This window comes from Manis javanica, chromosome 11, assembly GCF_040802235.1.
Source record: "Manis javanica isolate MJ-LG chromosome 11, MJ_LKY, whole genome shotgun sequence".
Taxonomy (NCBI): Eukaryota; Metazoa; Chordata; class Mammalia; order Pholidota; family Manidae; genus Manis; species Manis javanica.
In genome coordinates this window covers 84,473,617-84,497,297 of record NC_133166.1, presented here as the reverse complement: position 1 = coordinate 84,497,297, position 23,681 = coordinate 84,473,617, and the positions used below count along the sequence as shown (strand labels likewise).

Sequence of the window (23,681 nt, the reverse complement as noted above, 5' to 3'; positions counted from 1 at the left end):
TCACATTTATAATGTCACTGTAGGTATTTGTAAAGAGTAACACTATGATTATGCACTTTTTCTTACACAGTAGATTTTTATAAGTTGTCTAATTAAAATATGCTTACGTTCTGGTCTGTATTGCTCACTTTTATATGTTATTTGTGAATGAAGTCCTGATGATACTTGTTTTTAATGTCACCCCCTTAAAACATTTGAACTTAAAACAATTGAACTTCAATTTTAGCCACTGCTTCTCCTTAGGGAGAAAGAAGCAATAGAATGAGATGCAATAGAAGGAGAAACACTTTATTTATTAAAGTCAACTAATATGTTATTGTATGTGTATCTACATTGCAGTACAATAGTATTATTTTTGGTTTCAAGTAACATTGGTTGACTTCTATGATTCCATGTTACTTGATCTCCTTATAGATTTCATGGTGTTTTAAATATGTTTTCAAAAGAACTTTCTAAGAATGGCTGCTTATACCCAACAAATACTTTTGAGAAGGCTTCTGAACTAGAGAACCACAATACAAGCTTTTAGCTATCTTTTATTTTGTTTGAAGGTAACAAGATGTTAACCAGGTAAATAAATCTCAGTTGTCAAAATATTATTGACAGAGCTCTTATAACAGAAGTAGTCCCTTCTTTTTGTTATCCATTTCATAGTTCTTTTCATTTTGTATTACCTTAGTAAATACCCATTCTTAATTTCTTTCTTTTTCTTGTCTATTAACTTCTTCTCAAGCTTAATGATACATTGCTTTCTTCTTTTCACTTCGTTTCTAATCTCTCTTAGGAAATTATTAATGCCAATGCCTTATTCTTGTTATCTCTCACCACATCTGCCTCCACACTGGTTGCTCTAGATAAGAACTTGGTAAAATAAATTGATTTAGCAAGGTAATTTAAATTGAGTTACAAAAAGGGGAAAAAAAGAAAGTGGTAACTGAGCTTTCGAAGGGTGGGGAGGAGGTAATATAGGTAATGAGTTCACAAATATAGTAAATGCTAACGAGTCAAAAATTACCCCATTTTTAAGAATAATAATGGGCAATATATAATTAAATGTTATCCAGATTCAGATGTGGATGAAAGATCAAGTGGTGACAATATTTTCCTTCAATTTCAGATTTAAAACTATTAAATCAGTTTTGATTTCAACTAGTTGAAGTATATGTATATTTAACTGTATACATTGGAAATCTTAGTTGACCTTATTGGTGTGGATATGTTGTTTGTATTTTCACCAGTTTTTTTTTTTTTTTTTTTTTCGTAAATCATGATTTGATTCTCTTGGACATATTTAGAGTTTAGCAGTATTTATAGCTGATTCATTCACAAATTCATTTAGAATTATTAAAAAGTAATATTAAAATATTCACATTTCTTGGCCAGTGAAATATATACACACACACACACACACATACATACACACATACACATACATAAAGGGATATTCAGTGCAACACTGTTGACTAAACAAATTTAAAACAACGTGTCTAATATAGGTGTTACATTGAGGAAACAATGAGAAGCAATTAGAGAAGTATTAAATAGTTTGGAGTTTGGCCTTTGAAATAAGAGTTTGAAGTTTCATTCTTGGCTGTACTATTTACTAGCTGTGGTGGCTTGAAGGTATCCTTAGCTTTCTAAATTGTGATTTCTTCATGCCTAAAATGAAGCTAATAGTACCTATGTTGTCAATCTTTAAGTGAAATATTGTATGTAAAATATTTAGCATGGTGCCCTATTCTGTCAAGGTTAATTACAGAAAAGATGGTTTATTGTGGGTTCATTAAAGATAGAATAATTTATTTTATAGAAAGAATGTAAAACAAATGTGAATGAAGGAGAAGCAATTTACAAAGTAATATACATGGTATAATCCAATTTTTGTAACAAAAAGTCAGAGAAAAAAACTTGGTGTTTCATTCAAGTCCTAAGACTATTGTATCTCTGTATGAAAGGATTTGCAGTGATTTTCATAATCACCTATTTTTTTGTAAGTAACTAGATTTGCATATCATTTCAGTAAGATAAACTACTTATATAGACCATTCAAAGTATTCTACCCCTTTAGATACAACTAAGCTTTGTGAGAATAGTTTATATTCAGCCTATCAGTACAGTTCAATATTGAAAAGTTAATCAAATCAAGTGAAACAATTATATTTCTAAATTAAGCATAACTCCCAATTGAGCTATCTTGTTTGATAATGGTGGTACTGATGACTAATGTTTATTGAGGACTTCCTATTTTTCCAGGGAGTACTGAAAGTGTTTTAAATGGATTAATTTAATTTTCATATTACTTTATAAGATTCATCTAAATCTGTAAGATGAGAAACATATTTCACAATTAACTGATAAAGAAGCTGAGGCCAGGGAGGTTATATAAATTTCCTATGGTCAGAAACGGATTAATGTCATATTGAGAATTCTAACTCAGACAGACTCCAGAGAGTGCATTCTAAACCACCAAACTGGATTGCCTCTAATTAGTACTGATGAATTTCATGCCATGAAATCTTAAATATTTCTAACTTTTTGTGTTTATCTCAGCTCAACAGACAGTCAGCTAAAGCTTTGGAATGTGGGGAAACCATACTGTCTACGTTCCTTCAAGGGTCATATCAATGAAAAAAACTTTGTAGGCCTCGCTTCCAATGGAGATTATATAGCTTGTGGTAAGTGAAGCCATCTTTTCCTGGAACTATTTAACAGGTATCTGTCACTGAAATTGCATTCAGTGGACATAAACTACATACCATGTCAAGAAATGATCTGTACACCAGAAGAAAACATACTAAATTGTCTTCAAATTGTACTGGAAGATGGATTAGTCTTCTCCTCCTTTACTGAGCACAAGGTCTGACTACATGAAATAGTGTTAAGATTGTTAAATATGTTTTGTAATTGTTCTGCATTCTAACATAATTTCTGTAGATATTATGCAGAAGACAGAAAATACTAATTTCTGCTAATATCCTAGTTTTGAAGATATTATTTTCTTCTTTAGCTTGATATTCGTTTTCCCCTATATAATCTTATCTTCATTAAGCAGCCCATTTGGGTAGTCTTGATCCACTATTCTAGGTCCTTTATTGTTGATAATTTATAAAAAATTAAATCAGAAATAGAAAAGTCAAATTTGGTACATTTGGTTCATATCTAATGCTTGAATATATGAACTTTCATTAGTATTTTCAAAGGACTTGTACTTTATTCAGTAGACTTTCCCTATAAATATATTAACCTAAGTCCTGCCAAAGCAGTTCTCTCACATAATTATCCTACTTTGATAGACTGCTCAGAAATACAGGTTTCAGGACTACTCATCTAAGAGTACTTACTGCCTTTGTTGGGGAATGAGAAATGTCATTGAGGTTATTAAAATTTGCCTTTTAAGTGTTATCTCTTTTTACTTTCTAAATAGAAATCTTTTAAAATGTAATTTAAGATTCATCATGCTGTAATAACAAGTTTCTGATTCTCCTCTAGACCTCTGCTATAAATGATATTTATGTGGCAATATCATTTAACGATAACTATTTCTTTAGATTAGTAAAGTATCTTTTCTCTATGAACCTTTTCTCTCATGATTTGCAAGTAATTCCCAAGAAAGCCTGTGTTCTGGTCTTTCAAATTTAACCATAAAAGTCTTTGAGCTTAAACACTGAGTGATAATTACCTTACGAATGTGATGTCCTAATTCTGAATTGTCCCATTCTAAATTTTTTTCAGGAAGCGAGAACAACTCTCTTTACCTGTACTATAAAGGACTTTCTAAGACTTTACTAACTTTTAAGTTTGATACAGTCAAAAGTGTTCTGGACAAAGACCGAAAAGAAGATGACACAAATGAATTTGTTAGTGCTGTGTGCTGGAGGGCACTTCCAGATGGGGTAAGTTTTCATGTTGGTTTTTTCACTCTGAAGTCTTATATAATGCCTTATGTTTATATTTACACAGGTGAGCTTTTTTAAGTTTCAAATGTATGTTGATATGTGATACGCATTTTTCTTCTTGTGCTTTGTATTGCATCACCAAAAGAAGTTGGCATTGTAGATAGTAATTGAAATGTAATGAATGGAACAGTATCATGCTGATATACTGTCTCTCCTGTGTACCTACCTGTAGCATCTCGTACATACCTCTGTTACAGCATTACCACATCTCTGCATATCTCTCCTATGAGACTTGAAGTTTCTCCAGAGTACATGCTGTCTCATTTTCCTTAATGATCACATGCAATATGTGCTCAATAAATATTCAGCTGAACCTAGGATTGTATTAGGAAGAAAAATTTTGATGTAGATAGAGGAGAGTGGCTTATATGTACACCTTGTTAAATATTATTTCAGGGCAGAATTGCTCTCTACAAAATACATTTACATAGAATGTTAAAGTACATTTAATTGGCTAACAAGAAAGTTGCACTTCTAGGTTGCAAAAAATGTTTCCTCAAACCGGTCACTTTCATACATTTTAAAGTATAGACTTTCTCATAAGTTTTATAAATGAAATAGTTTTATCTTGATTTTTGTAAACATGAGTCATTAATGTCATCTTTAAAAAAATAGCTGTTTAGGTGCTCATTTGGTTTTTATTTTTGACAAACAAAATTCATACTTGATGAGTACTTTATAGAATCTGAATTTCAGGTACAGTTTAACTTTAATTAGGTATATTCTGTTGCTGTCTTCTTTAAAGTTCTATTACTCGACTTCCAGTTTTGCTAATGGCAGACTTAAACCAACCCTTACTCTAAGCAGAACTAGAAGAGTTGGACCAAGTGTACTTATTTTTAAAACAAAAGAAAAAAACCTGTATGAAGGCATTGGAAAGTAAACAAGATAGAAAAAAATTACCAGCTTAGAATGTGAGCCTGGCTTTTGAGTTCACTTTTCCCCTTGGAATATTTGATAATTTTGGTGGAATGGCTAAGAGTACTTACTGTGTCCTCACAGGGTCACAGGGATTGGAGTCGTGTTCAGTGCTGTGTGGGTGAAAGCACTTTGGTTTAGGTGCCCAAAGGGATATAGTCCTGGGTAAAACAGTAGATGATAAGCCCTCACAGTGACTGCAGCTCAACTTCAAATCATATCAATCCTAAAATTAACATGAAATGATCCTGAATTTCTAGTGTCCACAGGATACAAAATTAAATCCTCTTTGAAGGAAGATCTTAGAAAGAAGACCATCTGAAGATTTCATTTATTTTTTTTTCAAAATTGCAAATACAATACTAGGGAACAATAAAAAATAGACATAGAACAACAGTCAAGAGAGCATGAATAAATCCAGCCTAAGCAGTGGATAATAGAAGCAGCTCTGGATATTGGAGTTATCAGAAATAGCTTGAAATAACCATGCTGATAAGATGGAAGAGAAGATCAAAGATTTCAACTACAAACTAAAAACTTAAAAATGAAAATACAATTACCAAAATTAAGAACTCAGTGAATGGTTGAGGAAGGTAAGATACAGTTGAAAAGAGAACTAATGTACTTGTAGGTAAAGTTAGGATAAAATATACATGAAACAAAAATGATGAAAAGTATACAGAAATGAGAGAAGAAAGTTTTAACATTCGTTAGGAAACATAAAAGGAGAGAAAAGAATGCAGCTGAAGGAAATATTAGCAAGGGTTATTGTTAAGAATTTTACAAAATTGATAAAAGATAAAGCAGAGATTAAGTAAGCCTTTGTAACCTACAGAATAAATGACTTGAAATCTACAATATGAACAAAGATTTAATTGCAAACATGGATCCTGGACAGACTTAGGCTTGCCTGAAAATCTAATCTTGGCTCTGCCTTCTCATAGTACCACCTTGTAGAAATATACTGACTTAAGACAAATATGAAATGATATGTGCTAGAAGCTAGTTATCTCTTAAATCTACTATGAAATTCCATCTGTGGTATTGCATCTGAACTGAAAGAACTGTGAAATGGCATATTGGCCTTATGTCTATGCAAAGTGAACGATACAAGGAAACCAAAGCATATCTCTGTATCTATGTGAACCACACGCACCTTAACTATTCTTGGCAAGTATGCATATTCTTTGTGTGGGCTGGGGAGAAATCCAAGAAACTATTCATGTAAATAGTTGTTAAGATGCTATTTATGCTGAATTTCCTATCCTGTGTCCCTCTATAAAGCTGCCTAACCTAGTACTAGATTAAAGCTAATTGTGTCTGATCCTGTGACCCCTGCTGGTGGTAGGACAGTCACAGCTTGACCTATCACAGTAAAAGTGCTGAAAATAAAATATAAAGGGGATTTTTAAAAGAAGGCAGAGAAAAGTACTATCTTCAGAAGACCAGTGATTAGACTGACAGCCAACTTCTCAGTGAAGCAGTGGAAACTGGAAGATCATGGAACCAGATCCTTAGTGTGTAGAAAAACACCTGCCAGTCTAAAATTCTATATCCAGTGAAAATCTCTCAAGAAAATGGTAAAATAAAGATATTTTAGATAAACAAATATGAAGAGCTTGCTACCAGCAGACCTACACTAAAGAAAACCTTAAAGGATATTCTTAAGTCAAGAAGGAAAAGATGCAGAAAGTGAAGATGAAGTTCAGAGATGCAAGAAGGAATGGAAAACAATAGAAATGGTAAATATTCAGTAAATCTAAAGTACATATTGACTATATAAAGCAATGATGCCTTGGATTTAATAAACAAGTAGAATAAACACAAACACAAAATTGACAATAATAATGCAAGTCAGAATGATAAATGTAATTAAAATGTTCTCAAATCCTTGCCTTGCTAATGAAGGAGGTAAAAGAACTAATTATATGGACTGAAAAGGATGCATAGTATAGTTGATAAGGTAAGCTCTGAAGTTGGTTCTTAAAGTGTGCTTCCTAGACCAGCAACATCAGTGTTTCTTGGAACTTTCATTATTTCACAATGAAAAGATTTAAAGAAAGTACCGTAACTCACTTTATAATGATTCTGGAGTTTAAACCTAATTTTTGTATGTCATTTCGATTAGTCATAAAAATAACTATATTTTCTTAATTTACATGAGCCAGAAGGTGTGAGACTCTCTTGTTCCTTTATTCAGCAAATATTTTTATGTATGCTCAAAGGGTTCTAGAAACTGGAGATAAACTGTGAAAATGGTAAAAAAAAAAAAAAAAAAGAGTTCTAGCCCTTTTAGGAAACTTAGAATTTTATTTGCCAGAACAGACAGAAAATAAAGAAGTTGTTATATTAGAAGGTGATGAGTGCTTTGGTAAAAAAGCAGGAAAGTGGGATAGTGAATGCCGAGTAGGGAGTTGTAATTTTCAATTGGTGGTGATAAAATGCTTCATTAGAGTAAAGACCAGAAGAAGATAAAGATGTAATCTATGTTTAAATGTTGAAGTATACTCTAAGTGGAGTACAGTTCAGAGGCCTTGAGCTTAGAATATGAGTAGTGTTCAAGGAACAAAGAGAAAGTCAGTTTTGCTGCACTACAATGAGCTAGATACAAAGTATTACTCTCTTCAGAGCAGTGAAGAAGAGCCATTTCTTTCAGTAGAGCACTGTTTACCCTTATAAGGACTCTGGCTTTTACTGGGAGTTGGGAGTCTTTGTAATTTTGAGCAAAGCATGATATAATCTGACTTAAATTTTTAAAAAATCAGGCTGTTTCATAGAGAACAAACTGTAAGATATCAAGAGTGGAAGCAGGAAGGCTGTTGAAGTAATCCAGGTAAGATAAAATAGTGGTAAACCAGTGAGAAGTAGTCAGGCCCTGTTCATTTGAAAGTGGAACTAATAGAATTGCCAATAGATTGCATGTGGAGAGTAAAAGCTGAAGTTTTTTTCCCCTAATAATTATAGGAGTGAAGGTACTTCTAACTAAGGTGGAGAAGACTACCAGAGGAACTGTCTTAGGGGAGAAGCCGAGGAGTTGACTTTTAGACCACATTTGAGATGTTATTGGCCATCTAAGTGGACATGCTAAATCTGAAATTCACGGCAGATTGTAGAGCCGGAGATAAGAATTTGGAAGCTGTCAACATATGGTATTTAAAACCAAGAAGCTAGATAGGATTTCTCCAAGAGAATGTAGAAATTAGAGGTAGTACGAGTACCTTACTTGAGGGCACTTCAGTCTTTTTTAATTGTTTGTTTTTTTTTAAAGAAATTCTTGCTTGAAAGGAAAGTACCATGCAGCTAAGGTACAATTTTACAAATTACAGTCCTTTGGCAATTTGGTATTAGTAATTCAAATATATTCCACTATCTCCCACACCCCACATCCACCTTGAAAGTAATGCTACAAAGCTGAGGTAAATTTGGTACAGTACTCTTTACTCTTTATGTCTGTCCTATCTTTTTTATCATCACTGCTTTATTCAGAGTTAGGTAAAGCAGATTTTATATATTTTTATATATATTTTGTGTTTGTTGATCCTTCTGTGGTATGACTCTAATCTGAAACTATTAGAATGAAATATAAATTGATTTAAGAATGCAGATGACTATTTCTGTTCTTAAGTGATCATGGCTGTGTAAAGAGACACCATATTTTTGTTAGAGGCTGATCCTGAGTCCAGCTAAGGCTGTAGGTACCCTTTATGTATCATCATATCAGCTCTGAACCACATTGTACCTAGCTATCTAGTTAGGGGTCACCAATAAATGAATATCCAATAGTAAAAGGTAATAGTTGTAAAGGTCATGTAAGACTCCTTTAGCTCTTCAAAAGTGACAAAAATAATCTCTCTTCTCAGGAAAAGAATCAGTTATTAAGGATGACTTATTTCCTCCTATGGTTTGAAACACCAGGAGTCATATTAAGCTACTGTATACTAAAGTGGAGGATGTCAGGATAATGATTTCCCTCCCTTAAACCAAGTCCAGCAACTTGGCTTGGGAATCCACCAACTGTGTAGTCACCTGTACTGTACAAAGTTATAACCTTACTAGGCAAGAGTATCTTCTTCAGTCATATAATTAAATATATTTTCTGTTATTTCTAACAAATCTTTAATGAGACATTTATTCACAGCATTTTTAACTGAAATTTTGTGTTCTTAAGGAAATGTTTTATTTACCCAAATATCTCATGATTCCTATCCATTCAAAATATTTGCTGAATGAATATACTGCCTTGTACTGTTATTTGTGTTTAAGTCTCCTATCCCCTCCTAACCTACAGACTCCTTGAGAAGTGTATGACTAAGAATACAGACTGTGGAACCAAGCCACCTAGGTTCAAATCAGATTTCCTGCTTGCTAGATCTGACCTTGCTCAGGTTCTTTAACTGCACTGTGTTTCAGTTTCTGTATGTGAAGTGCTGATAACCCAACTCTTAGGATTATTATAAAGATAGAATAAGTTAATGTACATAGAAGGTTTAGAATAATTTTTGACTTATAGTAAGAGCTATGTAAATATTTGATATTAGCATCATTTTAAAATTATCCCCAGCACTAAGCAAATTATTTGCACATAATTTGTAATTAATACATAATTTTTGTAATGGATGACACAATCCTTCAGTCTTGGCTTTTATCTTGGTTGCATAATTAATTAAATAGTAATTTTCAAAACCAGTGGAATACTGCAATAGAGGTAGGAAATACTTCTAATATATAGTAGATTCACTTGAATCTCAGTGGTAATACCAAGACTACATCAATTTCGCATGAACATTCATGGCTACCTATGTAATTATTTCATAATTACTATTTTGCCCCTTGGGATATAACCTCCAGGTTTTTGCTTGCTTTCAAAAACAATGAAAATTTGAAAGTGCTTACAGCTAGAGGGAAATTGGTATTTATAGTTAGCTTAATCTTTGTTAGATTTTTAGCCTGTTCCTCCTTTCTCCATTGCATTAACACTGTTTCACAATTAAGTCTTCTCTCAAAAAGACTTAATGCATCTTTTTTTCTAATTTATATTATTTTTATCTAAGAGATAGGCATCCCTATGTAGTAAACACTGTATAGAGCATCAGGTTGCACCAAACTAGGGAAGCTGAAGCGTATGTGAAAAACAAGTCTGCTTCTGTTAAAGTGCAGATGCCACTATAATAAAATTTATTCCAGTGATTCTCAAACCTGACTGATCATCAGAATCACCTTGCAATCTTTCCAAAAATAAATAAATATCACAACAGGTCTGTTATTAGGCCCATGAATCTGTATTGTGGGGGAGGAAGTGAAGAGAGTAGAGATTTGAAAAGCTCCTGGGGTCTTTTTGGAAAATTATATGAGTAATCAAGTATGGGAACAGATGATTCATGTTACCACTGTAAAGAGGTTTGTTATAAAGATTAACCAAGAGGCATAAATGGTTCTCAGCATCTGCTAAGGAGGGAATACTTGTAATTAAGAGTACCTAATGTCTGTTAGATTTTGCTACTCCTTTATACCCCTCAGGAAGAAACACAAGTAAAATAAGATGTGAACTTTTTTCTTTTCTTTAATAGAAAAGCTACCTTAAATATATATTGACTTGCCACACTTTGAAGCTGTTTCTCATCCAGATTCTTCAGGGAAAACTGAGAAGATGACACAGGAGCTTCTTTTTCTTTCTTCTCTCCTTTCTTCATTTCTGTTTCTCTTTTTCCTTTTATCTTTCCTTTCCTTTCTTCTTCCCTCTAGCTGGATGGTTTATAACACTTTAGAAAATTTTCCTGACTGGAAGAGGGCAATCTGAATGAACTCTTGTCTGTTTTGGGCGTGGAAAGAAAGAAGATTCTGAGCATGGACCCTGCCTTCCAGGAAGACTGTGGCTCCCATCTCCTCCTAAGTGCCCACTGTTCCCTTAGTGTCCAGACTAGAGTGGGTTGGGGAAGTAGAAAAGAGAGGAGACAAGAAGGTTGTGGAAAACTGGAACAAACCTGTTACTCATTTCTTCTCTGAGTAAATTACATTAAGTGTAAATACACTTTAACCTTAATGTTTACTACTGTATGGATAGCATCTGTGAAAACATTATCTCTGTTGCACTAGATATTCTATGGTAAATATTGTAATGAAATCAAAGACGTATGATTTTGTGGGTCTTATAGTTGATGTTTTAAATATTTGAATACTTCATTATTGTCATTTCTATATATGCTATAATGGAATTTAACCTATATAAGATTGGTTCTTATAACTTTTTCTCAAATACTTTTTTCAAAGGAGTGTTTATGAAGTATGCCAGTTTTGAAGCCTGGAATTGACACAAATCTTGAAGCTACTTGGTTTATGTTTTTCTTTTTTATTTGACTTTTTTAAGGGAAAAAAAGAAATACACTGGTTTGAGAGTATATTCAGAATTATGCCATTAACCTATAAATCTTCATTTTTACCCTTCAGTGCTTAAATGTGTCAAAAATATTTTGAGTCAGGAAGGGATTTAACTTTGGTTTCTAAATGTTCATCTTTTGATAGTTCCTACCAAATTTCTATAGTAGTAGGAGGAAAGAGTGAATAATGAGTATCATTTCCTTGATTTAAAAGTTTTTAAGGAATACTACTTGAATTGGTTTAAAATGCTGAACTGTATGTATGGAAGAACATGACTATTGTTTTCTCATTGAATAAAAATATATTTAACAATCACTTTTAAAGCAGAATTAACCAAGGACAACACTGTTTAAAGTGTTTCCTGCTAATCCAGATTTGCCTCCTTTCTAGGGAAAAGAAATATATTTTAGTATTTTACTTCCACAGTCACACATTAACTCCTTTTCTTCTCATGTCACTGTCCTATATTGATGTGACCCTTACTTACAAGGGTTTGTGCCTCTTATACCTCTTACTCCATCATTTCTTAAAACCCATTTTATGCAGCATTTTTCCAAATAATAGCTATCAGAAGTTGGCATTGGCTATTCCCAGGATGGTAAAAAAGTTTCTACTGCTGAGTCTAGGGAAAACCTGACTATGTAGATTAAAGAAAAATCAATCTATCATGATTGCTATAAAGAAGCCATTTAATTTTGTGTCTGTTTATTAGTCTTTTTTTTACTATAGATAAGAAAATAAACTTGGATGAAACTATAGATTTTTTATATGAACTGTGATAGGCAACCAAAATATGGAGTTGAAGGCAGAAAATCTAGATCATTTGGTTTAAATGACAAAGTGTTCATAGATTGTTGAGATTAAATAGGCAGTTGCTTATATTTGTCTTCCAGACCTTGAGTCTCTGATCGAAGTGGGAAGCTTTACAGATAGATTGTGTAGAAAGTAAATCTATCTTCAAGAGCCAATTCCTTCTTGTTAATTTACTGTTTTAAATCCTAAGTATCTAGAGCTGTGGCTTTGTGACTTACCAAGCCTATCTTTTCAAGTTGCTTCCCAGAAATTGGGATAGAAAAATGGTAGTAGTTGGCTTTGCTTTTAGTGTTTTTATTTCTTCTCATAACATTGCAAGTGTTGGTTTATTTTAGAGACCCAGAATTTTTACTTCTAAAAATTGCTAATTATGATTTCTCTCAAAAACAGTCATGGATCCCAAGGTAGTATTATAAGTGATAAGTGAAATACTTTGTTTCATGCCCAACTATCTAAATACCTTGGTCTAGTTTGAAATATACAACTGAATATATATAATCCTTATTTGTAGCAGCTAAGAATAATTTTAAGTTTTAGAAATCATACGCAGATGCTCTTTCTTACTGTTTTTCATTAACCAACCAAATCTATAATCCATGTGGTAATCCTTGATGTTTTTACTAATGGAAGACTATAGTGGTTCAGATTAATCCAAATTATTAACTAATAAGAATGGATAATTGATGTAGGTATCTACATTGAAAAAGTTTTATTTTGTATTCTGGAAATAATAAATAAAAGAGGATTTATGTATCTCTCAGTTAATGTTTTAGCCTTGCAACTTAAAAGTTTAGTAGGAATCCCCGTTTATAAGGAATATTTTCCTTTCCTAATAGTTCTGTGTTTTGTAAAGGGTTGAGACCTTTTAATTCTAAGCATTTTACATTTTGTTGGATTTTTAAGATCTAACAACTGTGTTTCCCTTTACTGATGGAAAAAGAAATTCTAGGACCCCTTATACAGATCTCACTGGTATTATTGGGAGGGAAAACCTGGTTACCCTGTAGATTTTACATTATCCACCAGAGTACTCACCATTTTTAAAAACGGGTTTTCAGTCATTCTATAATAAAGAAGTAGAATGAAGAAAATCACTTCATTTTATGTGATTGTTCTCTATACATTGAGTGTGTGATTTACTTATTTCTCATTTTTCCTTTTTATTCTGTCCTTTCCAAATAATCATTTTAGGGATATAGAGATAAAAGGTCAATTCTCCAGGGTAATAACTTGGGGTTTTTTTAATGGGTTTTTTTGCCTTTTGGTTGTTAGTCTTTGTTTAAATGTCATGTTAACTTGAACCTCACCCATTTGATATAACTAATGTGGATAAAAGATTTGTTTTGTTTTTTGGTAATATTAGTTAAGTATTTGAAGGTGTATCTCTCTGTTAGATGAGATTTCTCAAAAACGTAAGTTACTTTTAAGCTTTTGTATGTCCTGTGTTTTTTAGGTACAAGGATTTTCATCAACCTGAGTTGTTAAGTGTGAAACTATTGATGCTGAATAGGTGTAAATAAATTCTCCCACCCAGTTTAGGTGCCATGTTCCTTACTGAGTAATCAGTGTCAATTACTTCTTAGATAAGCATGAGGTTTTTGTTTTTACATGAACATTTGCATTATTCTGCAGTTTCCTTTTATTATGCTTGCTAAAATATACATGTTATATATATCAGAAGAATCAAGACAAGGTGATGTAACTATAAGCTTCCTTCTCAGCCTTCATAGTCTATAAAGTAATGCCTAATCAAGCAGAAACTTATCTTCAGCATTTGGACCCTCTGCATCCAAATATATCTTATACAGGAGACCTAATGGCTGTTTTTTTAATTCCTTCATTATCTGTGCTTTAGAGTATTATATTTTGCTCCACTAATAAAGAACTTTTAGAAAAGAGAATAGGGAAAATTGATCTGTATTTCTACCACCCAAGCAGAACCAGAGTTAATGATTTGATCTTTGTCCTTCCAGTTTTCAGCCTACCTTGTTAAAAAAGGTTTGCAGTATAGACATATTTTATACCTATCTTTTTACACTAACTACATATAAGCATTTTCTCACCTTACATCATAATATTACTAGAAAGCATTTATAAATATATATTCAATAACTTTGTTATTATTAAACATTTAGGCTGCTCTGATTTTTCTCAATTTCAAGTTTGTATATTTTGGAACTTATACTTTTTTTCCTCTTTTACTTTGCAATATTGTATTTGTAATCAAAATCCTATGGTGGGGAAAAAAGTAGATCAGAGGGTTCAGATATTTTTTAGCCTTTTATATCTATTATTTTTTTGGTCCCTAAACAAGGACCATTTTTTAAACTTATCCTTTCTCTTAACCATGCCAGCAATGGTTGTCAGGGAGAGGGAGATGAGGGGATAAGGTAAAGAGAGAGAACTTATGTGTATATATTTATGTTTGCATGTAGCTGAGCCTTTGAGATCTGATCTGTAGGTGTGAACCTTAGTTCTATCACTTAGGAAAATTTCTTATCATCTCTGAGTCTAGTTCATCTTTGAAGGGGGTTAAATATGAGTATTTAAATGTCTCAAATGACATTTGGAAATAAATGAGATTGTTCATGTAAAACATTTGCATATAGTAAATTTTCAATAAATGGTTTCTACTACTAGTAATGAGTTAATATATAAAAATTGACAAATTAACATTTGAGCATCTATCCTGCCATTATATCTTACTTAGTGTTTTATATAAGTAGACCAAATCTATTCCAGGTATTTCTTGTAGAAGGAACAGCATGTATAAAAAAGGTTGATTTTCTCTGGACTTTTTGGATCTGGGCAAGGTCTCTGTCATTAATTTTGGACATTTCTTTGTCATTATTTCTCCAAATATTTCTTCCGCCTCATTCTCCCTCACATGATTATTTGTATGTTATCCCATTTGATATTGTCCCACAGCCTTTGGATAATCTATCCTGTTTTGTTTTCTTTTTTTCACTCTTATTTCTCTTTGCGTTTTTGTTTGGCTGATTTTTGTTGTCCTGTCTTTGGGTTCATCTGTTCTTTCCTTAGCTCTCTGAGGTCTGCTGATCATACCATCAAGGAAGGCATTGTTCACTCTGTTATGGTGTTTTTTATTTCTAGCATTTCTGTTTGATTTCTTCTCAAAGCTTAAATGTCTTGTCTGAAATTACCTATGTAATCTTACACATTTTCTACCTTTTTTGTTGGACTCATTAACACATTAATAATCACAGTTTTTTTATTTCAGATAGTTCCAGCATCTGTGCCATACCTGAGTCGGGTTTAATGATTGTTTTTGCCTCTTCAGATTGTGTTTTTCCCTAAATGTCTTAAGATTTTTGGTTGAAAGCCAGATATATTGTATAGGACAGTATATGCTGAGGTAAATAGCTTAATGCTTGGGTATGAGCATGCTTTTCGTTCCACTGGACTTCCAGCATGGGGATTGTGTTAACTTAGTCATGCTTTGGGTCATCTTGAAGCCTGTTGCTAAGACTACCCTCAGTACACCACAGGCTTCAGTTTTCTCTAATTACACTTTGTGTTTAGAGTTACCTACCTTGCTAGAGGACTTTTCACAATGTGTTCTCTCTGCTGAATTTTTAATCCAACCTTTACACTCTTTCCCAGAACAAATCTATCTCTTGCAGCAATTTTTATTATATTCCTTTAGGATTTTTTTACCTCAGTGCTGGTTTATGTGGTGGGGGTGATGATGGGAAGAAGGATGTTCTCTGATGTTCCGATTAATCCCAAGGCAAAGTCAGGTATCTCAAACCTAGGTCTTGGGGATGTGGACTTCCCAGTTTTTTCTTCTTCTCTTCCAAATGTAATGCTGGGCCTTGCATATGTTTCTGCTTTTCTACCAAGAATATAGCTTTTTTGTTTCCTCTTCCCCTCCCCCAACTGCCGTAGGTTACCACCCACCGCCCTTGGCTATAATTTTTAATCCCTGCCCTTTCCCGTACAGACCAATCCTTTTATTCTGTAGGCGACATAATAGATGTGCATCTTGGTGGCTTTAAATGGCTGCTGTTCCCTTCCTCCAGCCAACCACATGAGAAGCCTTCTCAAGATTCTCTCCAGTCTTTCCTGGTGTGATTAGGGGAGGAAGTTTGCAAGAAGGTACTGCTCCCCACTCCCAATATGTCCAGCCACAGGGGCCTCACACTCTCATGCTAGGCACCTTGTAGCATTTTGTTAAACATTAACTTAATCTTCCTGCTGGCTTATTCAACTATTTCTGTGCCAGGTAAGCAAGGATCTGGTATTGTCTCTTCCTGAAGGCGCCAATTTCTCCTGATTTTAGATTGTTTTTTTGCCTGTGACTCTGTCCTCTATAGGTTCAAGAAATGTTACCAATTTTGCAATTACCTGGCTTTTTTCTTTTAAGCCTATAGGAGCATTGCTTTTTCTGGCTTTTTCCATCTCTAAGTTCAGCTTTCTAGTTTTTAACACTTGTATTACTTCTGTTAGGGGTTGAGTTTGTTCTCCTCAGTTCTTGTCCCCACCAAAGCAAAGAATTGAATAGCAGAGACACAGTAGTGAAGCAAAGTTCAGGTTTTATTTGAATTCACTCCAAGGGAGGTGCAGGCCAGAGTGAAGGTAGACAAAGGCAGGTTTATTTGAATAAAGCAGAGAGGAAAGAAAAACAAGGAGAAAAGGGAAGCTTATTGAACTCCGGCTCAGCATTGGGCATAATCCCTTACCAACTCCTAAAGCCAGTGTCTCCTGGTGTCCAGTGTCCACTTGAATTTGCATGGCATAGGAACTAAGTCCCTACTACCCCCAGGATTTGGGGGAGCCGCAGAGCACTGGATGGAGTGAGATTGTGTTCTGAGAACTTCCAAAAGGTGAAGAAAGGAGATTTTCAGGCAGGCTACTAAAGAGCATGATCATATAGCTGCAGTTCTGTCCAGGTCACCCAGGTGACAGGAACTTGCAAACACAAATCAGAGCTCTCAGCAGCCCCTCCCTACTTATCTGAAGTAGGACAGAGACAGAGTGAAGACTTGTACTGGGGTCTGGAGAATAGAATGAAACAGCGAAGTAACAAAGACACCACTGGAAGAGCACAGAGACAAAATGTAGTAAGTTGAGCAGTAAGATGTCTTTTAAAAAACACATTCCAAGGAAGGGGAGTGCAGGCAACCTTAGGAGACATGCTTAAGGATTTCGGGACTGGGGTTTATTAGGGCTTTTGGGGTAAGGATCAGCATAAGGCAAGATGTATACAGGTGATTCATAATTCCTTTGACATTTTGTCTTAAGAATAGGGATGTTTAGGTGACTGTGTTGTTTGGATCTCAGCATTCTTTGTCCGCATTTTGGAGGTCTGTCTCCTGCACTGGTATGTAAGCTGAGCCTTTTTCAAGCTAAGTAAGTTTTACAATAGCATGATCTAATTGATACAATGAAGACATGGGCTGCACTCAGATACTTTTCTTTATCTGGGAAATACCTGGACATTCCAAGTTGCTTCTGGCCTTTGGAACTTGAGTCCTTTCTGGCTCTCTGGGTCCCTTTTAGTGGGCTTTACTGGCTTTATTTTCTCTCCACGTATCTCATGTCTTTTTCTGCCTACCACTTTTGAATATGTAAATACAGGGGATTTTTAATAATCCCTTTTAATTATCTTAGACTGACTTCTTGATGTTTAAATTTGTGTATTGTCAGTATATTTCACAACCTTACTAAATAGACATTTTATTTTTTATAATATTTTAGGGATGATTACCTTTTTCAGAATATGGTTTATAACACATATCCATCTGTAGCCATCCCTCCTTCATACCATATGTAATGGTTCCATCTAGTGAAAAAGTAATTTCAGTTACAAAAGACAATTCTATACCTGAATTAGTAAAAGCAATGAAGTCATCTATTTGAAATTTGTTTTCTAATGAAAGTTTCAATACATATTTTGCCAAGAGCAAGATTTTTTGAAGTGTGGGTGAAATATTTAGGCTATGCAGAAGCTGTAATGTGACATTATCTTAACTTTTTAATTATTTAGTCTCAAATTTTAAATGTTTCGATAAAAATTTGTCAGACTTCTTACATGCAACAGGCATGTGTGAAGGCATATTTATGCCAGTGCGACATTCTACTTATAAACCAAAGGAATTGCTATAGAAATTCAAACAATAAAGGCTGTTGCTATGATTTACTGTAATACTGGATTTGTAAAATATGTATATAGGGCACACTCATTCTTTGTTATTCTATAAATCTAAAATCAAATTTAAATACAAAGTTTTGGCCTTTCAAGACTGGAGTCTTACTACAAATGTAAAATCAAGTTTGATATGTATTTAAGCACAAATCTGATCTCGTTTTTCTTTTACTATATCTTGAATCCATCATCTATTTCTACCCCTGATAATCTGCCACTTGCCACTAGTTCAGGCCTTCATCATCCCCTGCCATTACTTCTTTATAGCCCTAGGTTTATTTATCTGTGCTTTCAAAAAACCTTCAGAAGTGTCCTGTTACAGATAAAATCTAAGCTTCTTTATGTGGCGTTTAACATACTACTTATCAGCCCCCCTCCATCTCCAGCATGGTCAGATACCACTTGCTTAGGCACATTTCACTCCAGCAACACCAAACTGCCTAAAAATCCTCAAACACCCCATAGTGGGTTTTTCGGGGTTTTTTGGTTGTCTTTACCTTTGTGCCTTTGACCTTGCTGTTCTGTGCCCTGATACCCTTTTCTGCACTTCTGTTTGTTACATATTGTAATTCCATTAGACTGGAAGCCCTTTAAGTACAGTGCTAAATTTAGTAGCCACAAAAGTAATATTCATTGGGTAGATGAATTCATTAGATTAATCTAGCCATGTCTTTTGCCCATTGTAGAAATGATTAATATTTTCAGTGGGATATCCTTCAAACTTTTTGAATACTTCTGGTGACAGGGAGCTTCTGCTTCACAAGGAAGCCCACTATGTTTTTCCATATCTTTAAATCTTACAAAGTTGATCCATAAGAAGAGCTCTTACTGCTTTTTCCCATCACCTCATAAAGGGTAACTATTTAAAAATGTATAATCTCAAGAACTTGTGCCTCCACATTCAGTAAAAGTCAACATTTTCTGAATTAAGTTTTCATAGTGTTAACCCACTCTTCAGTTTTACTTGAGTTGTTAGGGTATATAATGTCACTTGGAAATGTAGGCATAGAATCAAAACTGCATTCTATGAAGTTGTGCTGATTTCATGTATTTTACTTTGTTATGGACTAGTTTACAATATAGGAATGGGAGGATGAAAGAGAAGAGAGTATGTAATGTAACTTACATTATGTAAAAGACATTAACCAGTATACAGTATAGGTACCCAGTTCTCAGTTTCCTTTAACATTTTATTTATTTTAAATTCTCACAAGTTTCCATTTGAGGAGTTAACTTTTCTACCTAATTTCTGTGAGTCACTTGTTTCATAACATTCCAGTATTGAATGTATCTTTTTAAACCAAATTTATGTAAATTTATAAAAATATTGCAAATAAACTTTGCATGCATAATCATTCTCACTAAACTCAAAAGCTTCCTTAGGTTAAAAGCTCTTGGCCTTGGATGGAATCTGGTAAATAAATTTTTTATTCAATAAGTTAAAAAAAACAAACCCAGGAAATTTACAAAAATCAACAGGTAAATCTTTTCTTTCTACTTCCCTCTCATTAGCTCCCTGACCAAAAGCAGAAAAATGCATATTTCTTTTTTCTCTGAGTTTCACATTTATAGATAATTTCCAGTATTTATGCTGATGTTTTTCAAAGTATGGTCTACTGATGATCTACTTCAGAATTACTAATTACCTGGGATATGAATTTAAAATGTAAATTTCTAAACTCTATACTTAGTTTCTTGGGGTAAGATCCAGGAACCTCCATTTTGTTACTGTTTTTTCTTCATAGGATGCTTCATTCTCTTCTTTCATTTTATTAAATAGCCTAGAATTACATGGGAGAAGCAATTTCCCACTGGTGATGCATCCTGTCTTGATCCAACCTGTGGAAATCTGTAGAGATCCAATAGCATTTCTATCTGGAAGGGAAAAAAATAGTGTTTCCTGCAATGGACACCACAGACCTGTTCTTCATTTCACAGGAGTAACTAGGTAACATCTCAAACCCTTTCAACAGCCACATAAGGAGGCTTTCCAATTTTTGGAAGTGTCTTTGAAGTTGGTCACATTTGAAGATGTAAAGACAAATTCCAGGAGAAACATTGACTAATAGGCTGGGGTTCTTGTTGATCTTTTCAGTGGCAAAAATAAAGGCTAGAACGTTCTTGTAATGCCTGTATCACATCAGGATCTTAAAGCTGGAGTCAAAGATCTGTCTCCAAAAGGCATCATGTCCTGATGTTTAATCAGCCAAATTTGACCAAATGTTTACCAATTTATTATAAAAGATACAATTCAGGAATAGCCAAATGGAAAAAAAAGCATAGGGAAAGTAAAAGGTGTTGGTGTGGGTGGTGAGGCCTGGGGCTCCATACAGTCTGGGCAAGCCATCATGCTGTCACCTCAAAATGTGTTCACCAACCTGGAAGCTTTAGAACCTCCATTTTTAACATGCCCATGGGATATTCAAATGTAATAAAGTGCTACAAATACTAGTTTTTGAGCATTTTTCTCTTTAATATTTGCATTATAAATTTTTGTTGAGTTAATGAATTAGATTTTTATCTAAATTTTCTAAAACCCTAAATGACCACAAAAAGTAGTGGGATCAATTTAAATCAGGTAGTGAGCTCCTCGGGAATTTATTCTCTACAAGGAAAAGAAAAAGAAACTTACTATGAAATGCCCTTTCTTTTATTTTTCCTTTCAACTGTTGACATATTAACATCCTTGTTTCCTTTTGGGTTTATCATTCTTCTAAGTCATTTAAGCCTAAAACTCCCAAATCATTATTGTTGCATCTTTTTATTTTCCTTCCAATTCATGAGGCAGTAGTAATACTTTCTTTGAAATATTTCCTCCATTTGTCTCTTTCTTTTGCTTCATTTTGCTTTCATTTCCTCATTTTTGTTCATTGCCTCATCCCCACCCTATTCCCTTTAGTCTGCCTTTGGACGCTGCTACGGAAAGTCCTTGATCATTACACAGAGAAATTTAGAGAGGGTCAGTTATTGCCTATTACATTTAATTCGGAAAATGTTTTTCAAACTCAATATTTGCATGTAACTCCAACTTGTATGTTTGGCCATCATTAAAAATTAGGGGGAAAATTGATAACTTACTACCTGAACTTGTCAATTATTTTATCTAGATCACTTCACATACTTTATCTAATAATTTAAAAAGTATGGTTTACCCTCGAAGATCCCATTCTAATTAAGAAATAGAATAAAAAAAACTGATTCAAAGGTAGCTCAGATTTCAAGTTATTAGTAATTATTCAGGAATAAGTGTATAGTGATCATAGATGTGATTTAAATGTCACTCCTCTATTCCCTTAATTATTCCTCTTTCCTAATGTGTTTAATCTTAGACATCATTATCTAAACTCTTCCTTTATTCAAGATTTTTAAGAATCTGGAATAATCCTACTTGTCCAACCTTATTTCTATTTTATAGCACAGAATATCTATTGAGAGAGTTTCTTAATTGTCCCACACTATTCTTATTCTTGCCTCTGAACTGGTATTTGTGTTGTTGTTCCTCATATGTCTGTATTGTATTGTCCTCTCTTCCCCTCTTACCTAAGTCCTTTCATCCTTTTGTAACAATCCCTATTTTTCTATGCTTCTCTTAATCATTTTATCTCTTCGGTTTCCGGTTTCTCACAGCTACTCATGCACCTTTAGAATATACTCTACCAGCTGCCATTCAAATATGTTCTTTAATTATATTTCATTAGTGTGCCCCTCTTCACTTACATTCATTGCTTCTTCTTTGAGAGCAAAAAAATATCAATACCAGCAACTGCCATAATAAATATTACCTTAATAACGGCCACTTACTTGTTTGGTGCCTATAATATTCCAGTTCCTTTTTGGTTAGGTATTTTACGGTGTTTTCTTTGAGTCTTCATTAAAATGCCGTGAAGTACCTAACATTATCTGCTTTATAGTTGAAGAAATTGAAATCTCTAAGAGAGGTAAGCAACACTGTGGCAGAACCAATGTGCAGGCCTAGTCTCCATTGTCTTACATTCTTTATTGTTCTACTGCATTACATGGTACCCCTAAAATAGTACTAAACTCTTGAAACAGCTCTGCTAGAGCATTCTGGAGGAATTCTGGAAATAACACCCTTAGAAATGTACAGTTCGATGCACAGAGACCCTCCTCAATATTAATCAGCAATATGGAGTCTTTTTTCCCTATGAGATACCATTGTAAGCACATTGTTCTCAGGTTTTATTCAGGAAAGCATTCTGGGTCTTAAAAGTATTGACATGTGATGGAAGTTGTAGGTGTCTGTAGATAATGTGTAAGTATTGTGTGGCAAGGAAAATTAAGTTAATTAGGGCTGGTTGGCAAGAAGGTAGAAGGCTTTGGAAAGCATTGGTAACAAAGGAAGGGTGGTGAACATATGTAATATTTTCATGTATCTCAGTTCTTCCCTTGTACTTGTTCTTTACAACCCCCTGAGTAGAGATAACTGACTTTGTATGCTAAGTGTGCCTTGAATTGTTCTCTTTCTGTTATCTGAATCTTATTTTTTCTATAGCTTATCTGAATGGCATTAAAGTGTATTTAAATGAGAATGTTATGCAGCCAGGAAGTTGGTATAGAAAAGTCTTGATAATGAAAGACTTCTTAATAATGAAGCACACCATAAATGGAACCTGCAGGAACCCACCATGTAGACAAATGAAAAAACGGCTTTTGTCTACAAGTTGCAGTGATCCTACATAAACATGGAGGTCTCTGTCTGGCTTAGGACAGCTGGCTAAGTCTGATCGTTCCCCTCCATACAGCTTTTAAAACCAGCACTCCAAATACTGCTTTCCTTGCCATCTTGTTGAATATGCCTGCTGATGGAGTGTCCTGGATTATTAATAAACAATGAAGTGACATTACTGCTGCATCTATCTTAACTGGATTTTGAGATACACTTTTTGGTTTTTGAAAATTGATATCATTTATTGTTTGATTAATGACCTTACAGCCAGGAAATGGAATGGATATATAGAAACATTGCCATGCAGCTGAGTCTGGGGAGGTCTTTCATGTGCACTAGATGAAACCTCAACCTGGATGGGAGAGGGTTCTTGACTCTGCTTGAGAAAGAATTCTCGAATGGACCCAACAAGTGTAGGTGAGGAAGGAATTCATTAAAGCAAGTGTAGTAGTTCGTGGCAGCAGCCATCCAGGCAGTAGAGAGCAAAGAAGAAGAGAGAGGAAAGGAAACGAAGTTCATTGAACTCCTGGACATAGAGCAGATCCCTTGCCAAATCCTGAAGCCAGAATCACCTGGCATCCAGTAGCCACTTGAATCTGCACAGCGTGGGAACTAAGTCCCTACCACCTCAGGATTTGGGGGAACTGCAGAGCACTGGATGAGGTGAGGTTATGTTCTGAGAACTTCCAAAGCAAGAGATTTTCGGGCATGCTGCCTAAAGAGAATGATCATACAGCTGAGTCCTGCCCAGGTCAGCTATGCA

General features: G+C 34.2%; 1 protein-coding gene and 1 non-coding gene across 7 annotated transcripts in view; both read left to right on the top strand.

The window, feature by feature from the left end:
• COP1 (COP1 E3 ubiquitin ligase) overlaps window positions 1-23,681 on the top strand; it is a 218,696-nt gene that overhangs the window by 175,206 nt on the left and 19,809 nt on the right. For all 6 annotated transcript variants that reach the window (XM_073216792.1, XM_073216794.1, XM_073216796.1 and 3 more), the window contains 2 exons: window positions 2,551-2,675; window positions 3,733-3,893. In XM_073216792.1, the coding sequence (XP_073072893.1) occupies window positions 2,551-2,675; window positions 3,733-3,893 (286 nt within the window). The remainder of the gene's footprint in view (window positions 1-2,550; window positions 2,676-3,732; window positions 3,894-23,681) is intronic.
• Window positions 22,855-22,995, top strand: LOC118971605 (small Cajal body-specific RNA 3). Its single transcript, XR_005060113.1, has one exon.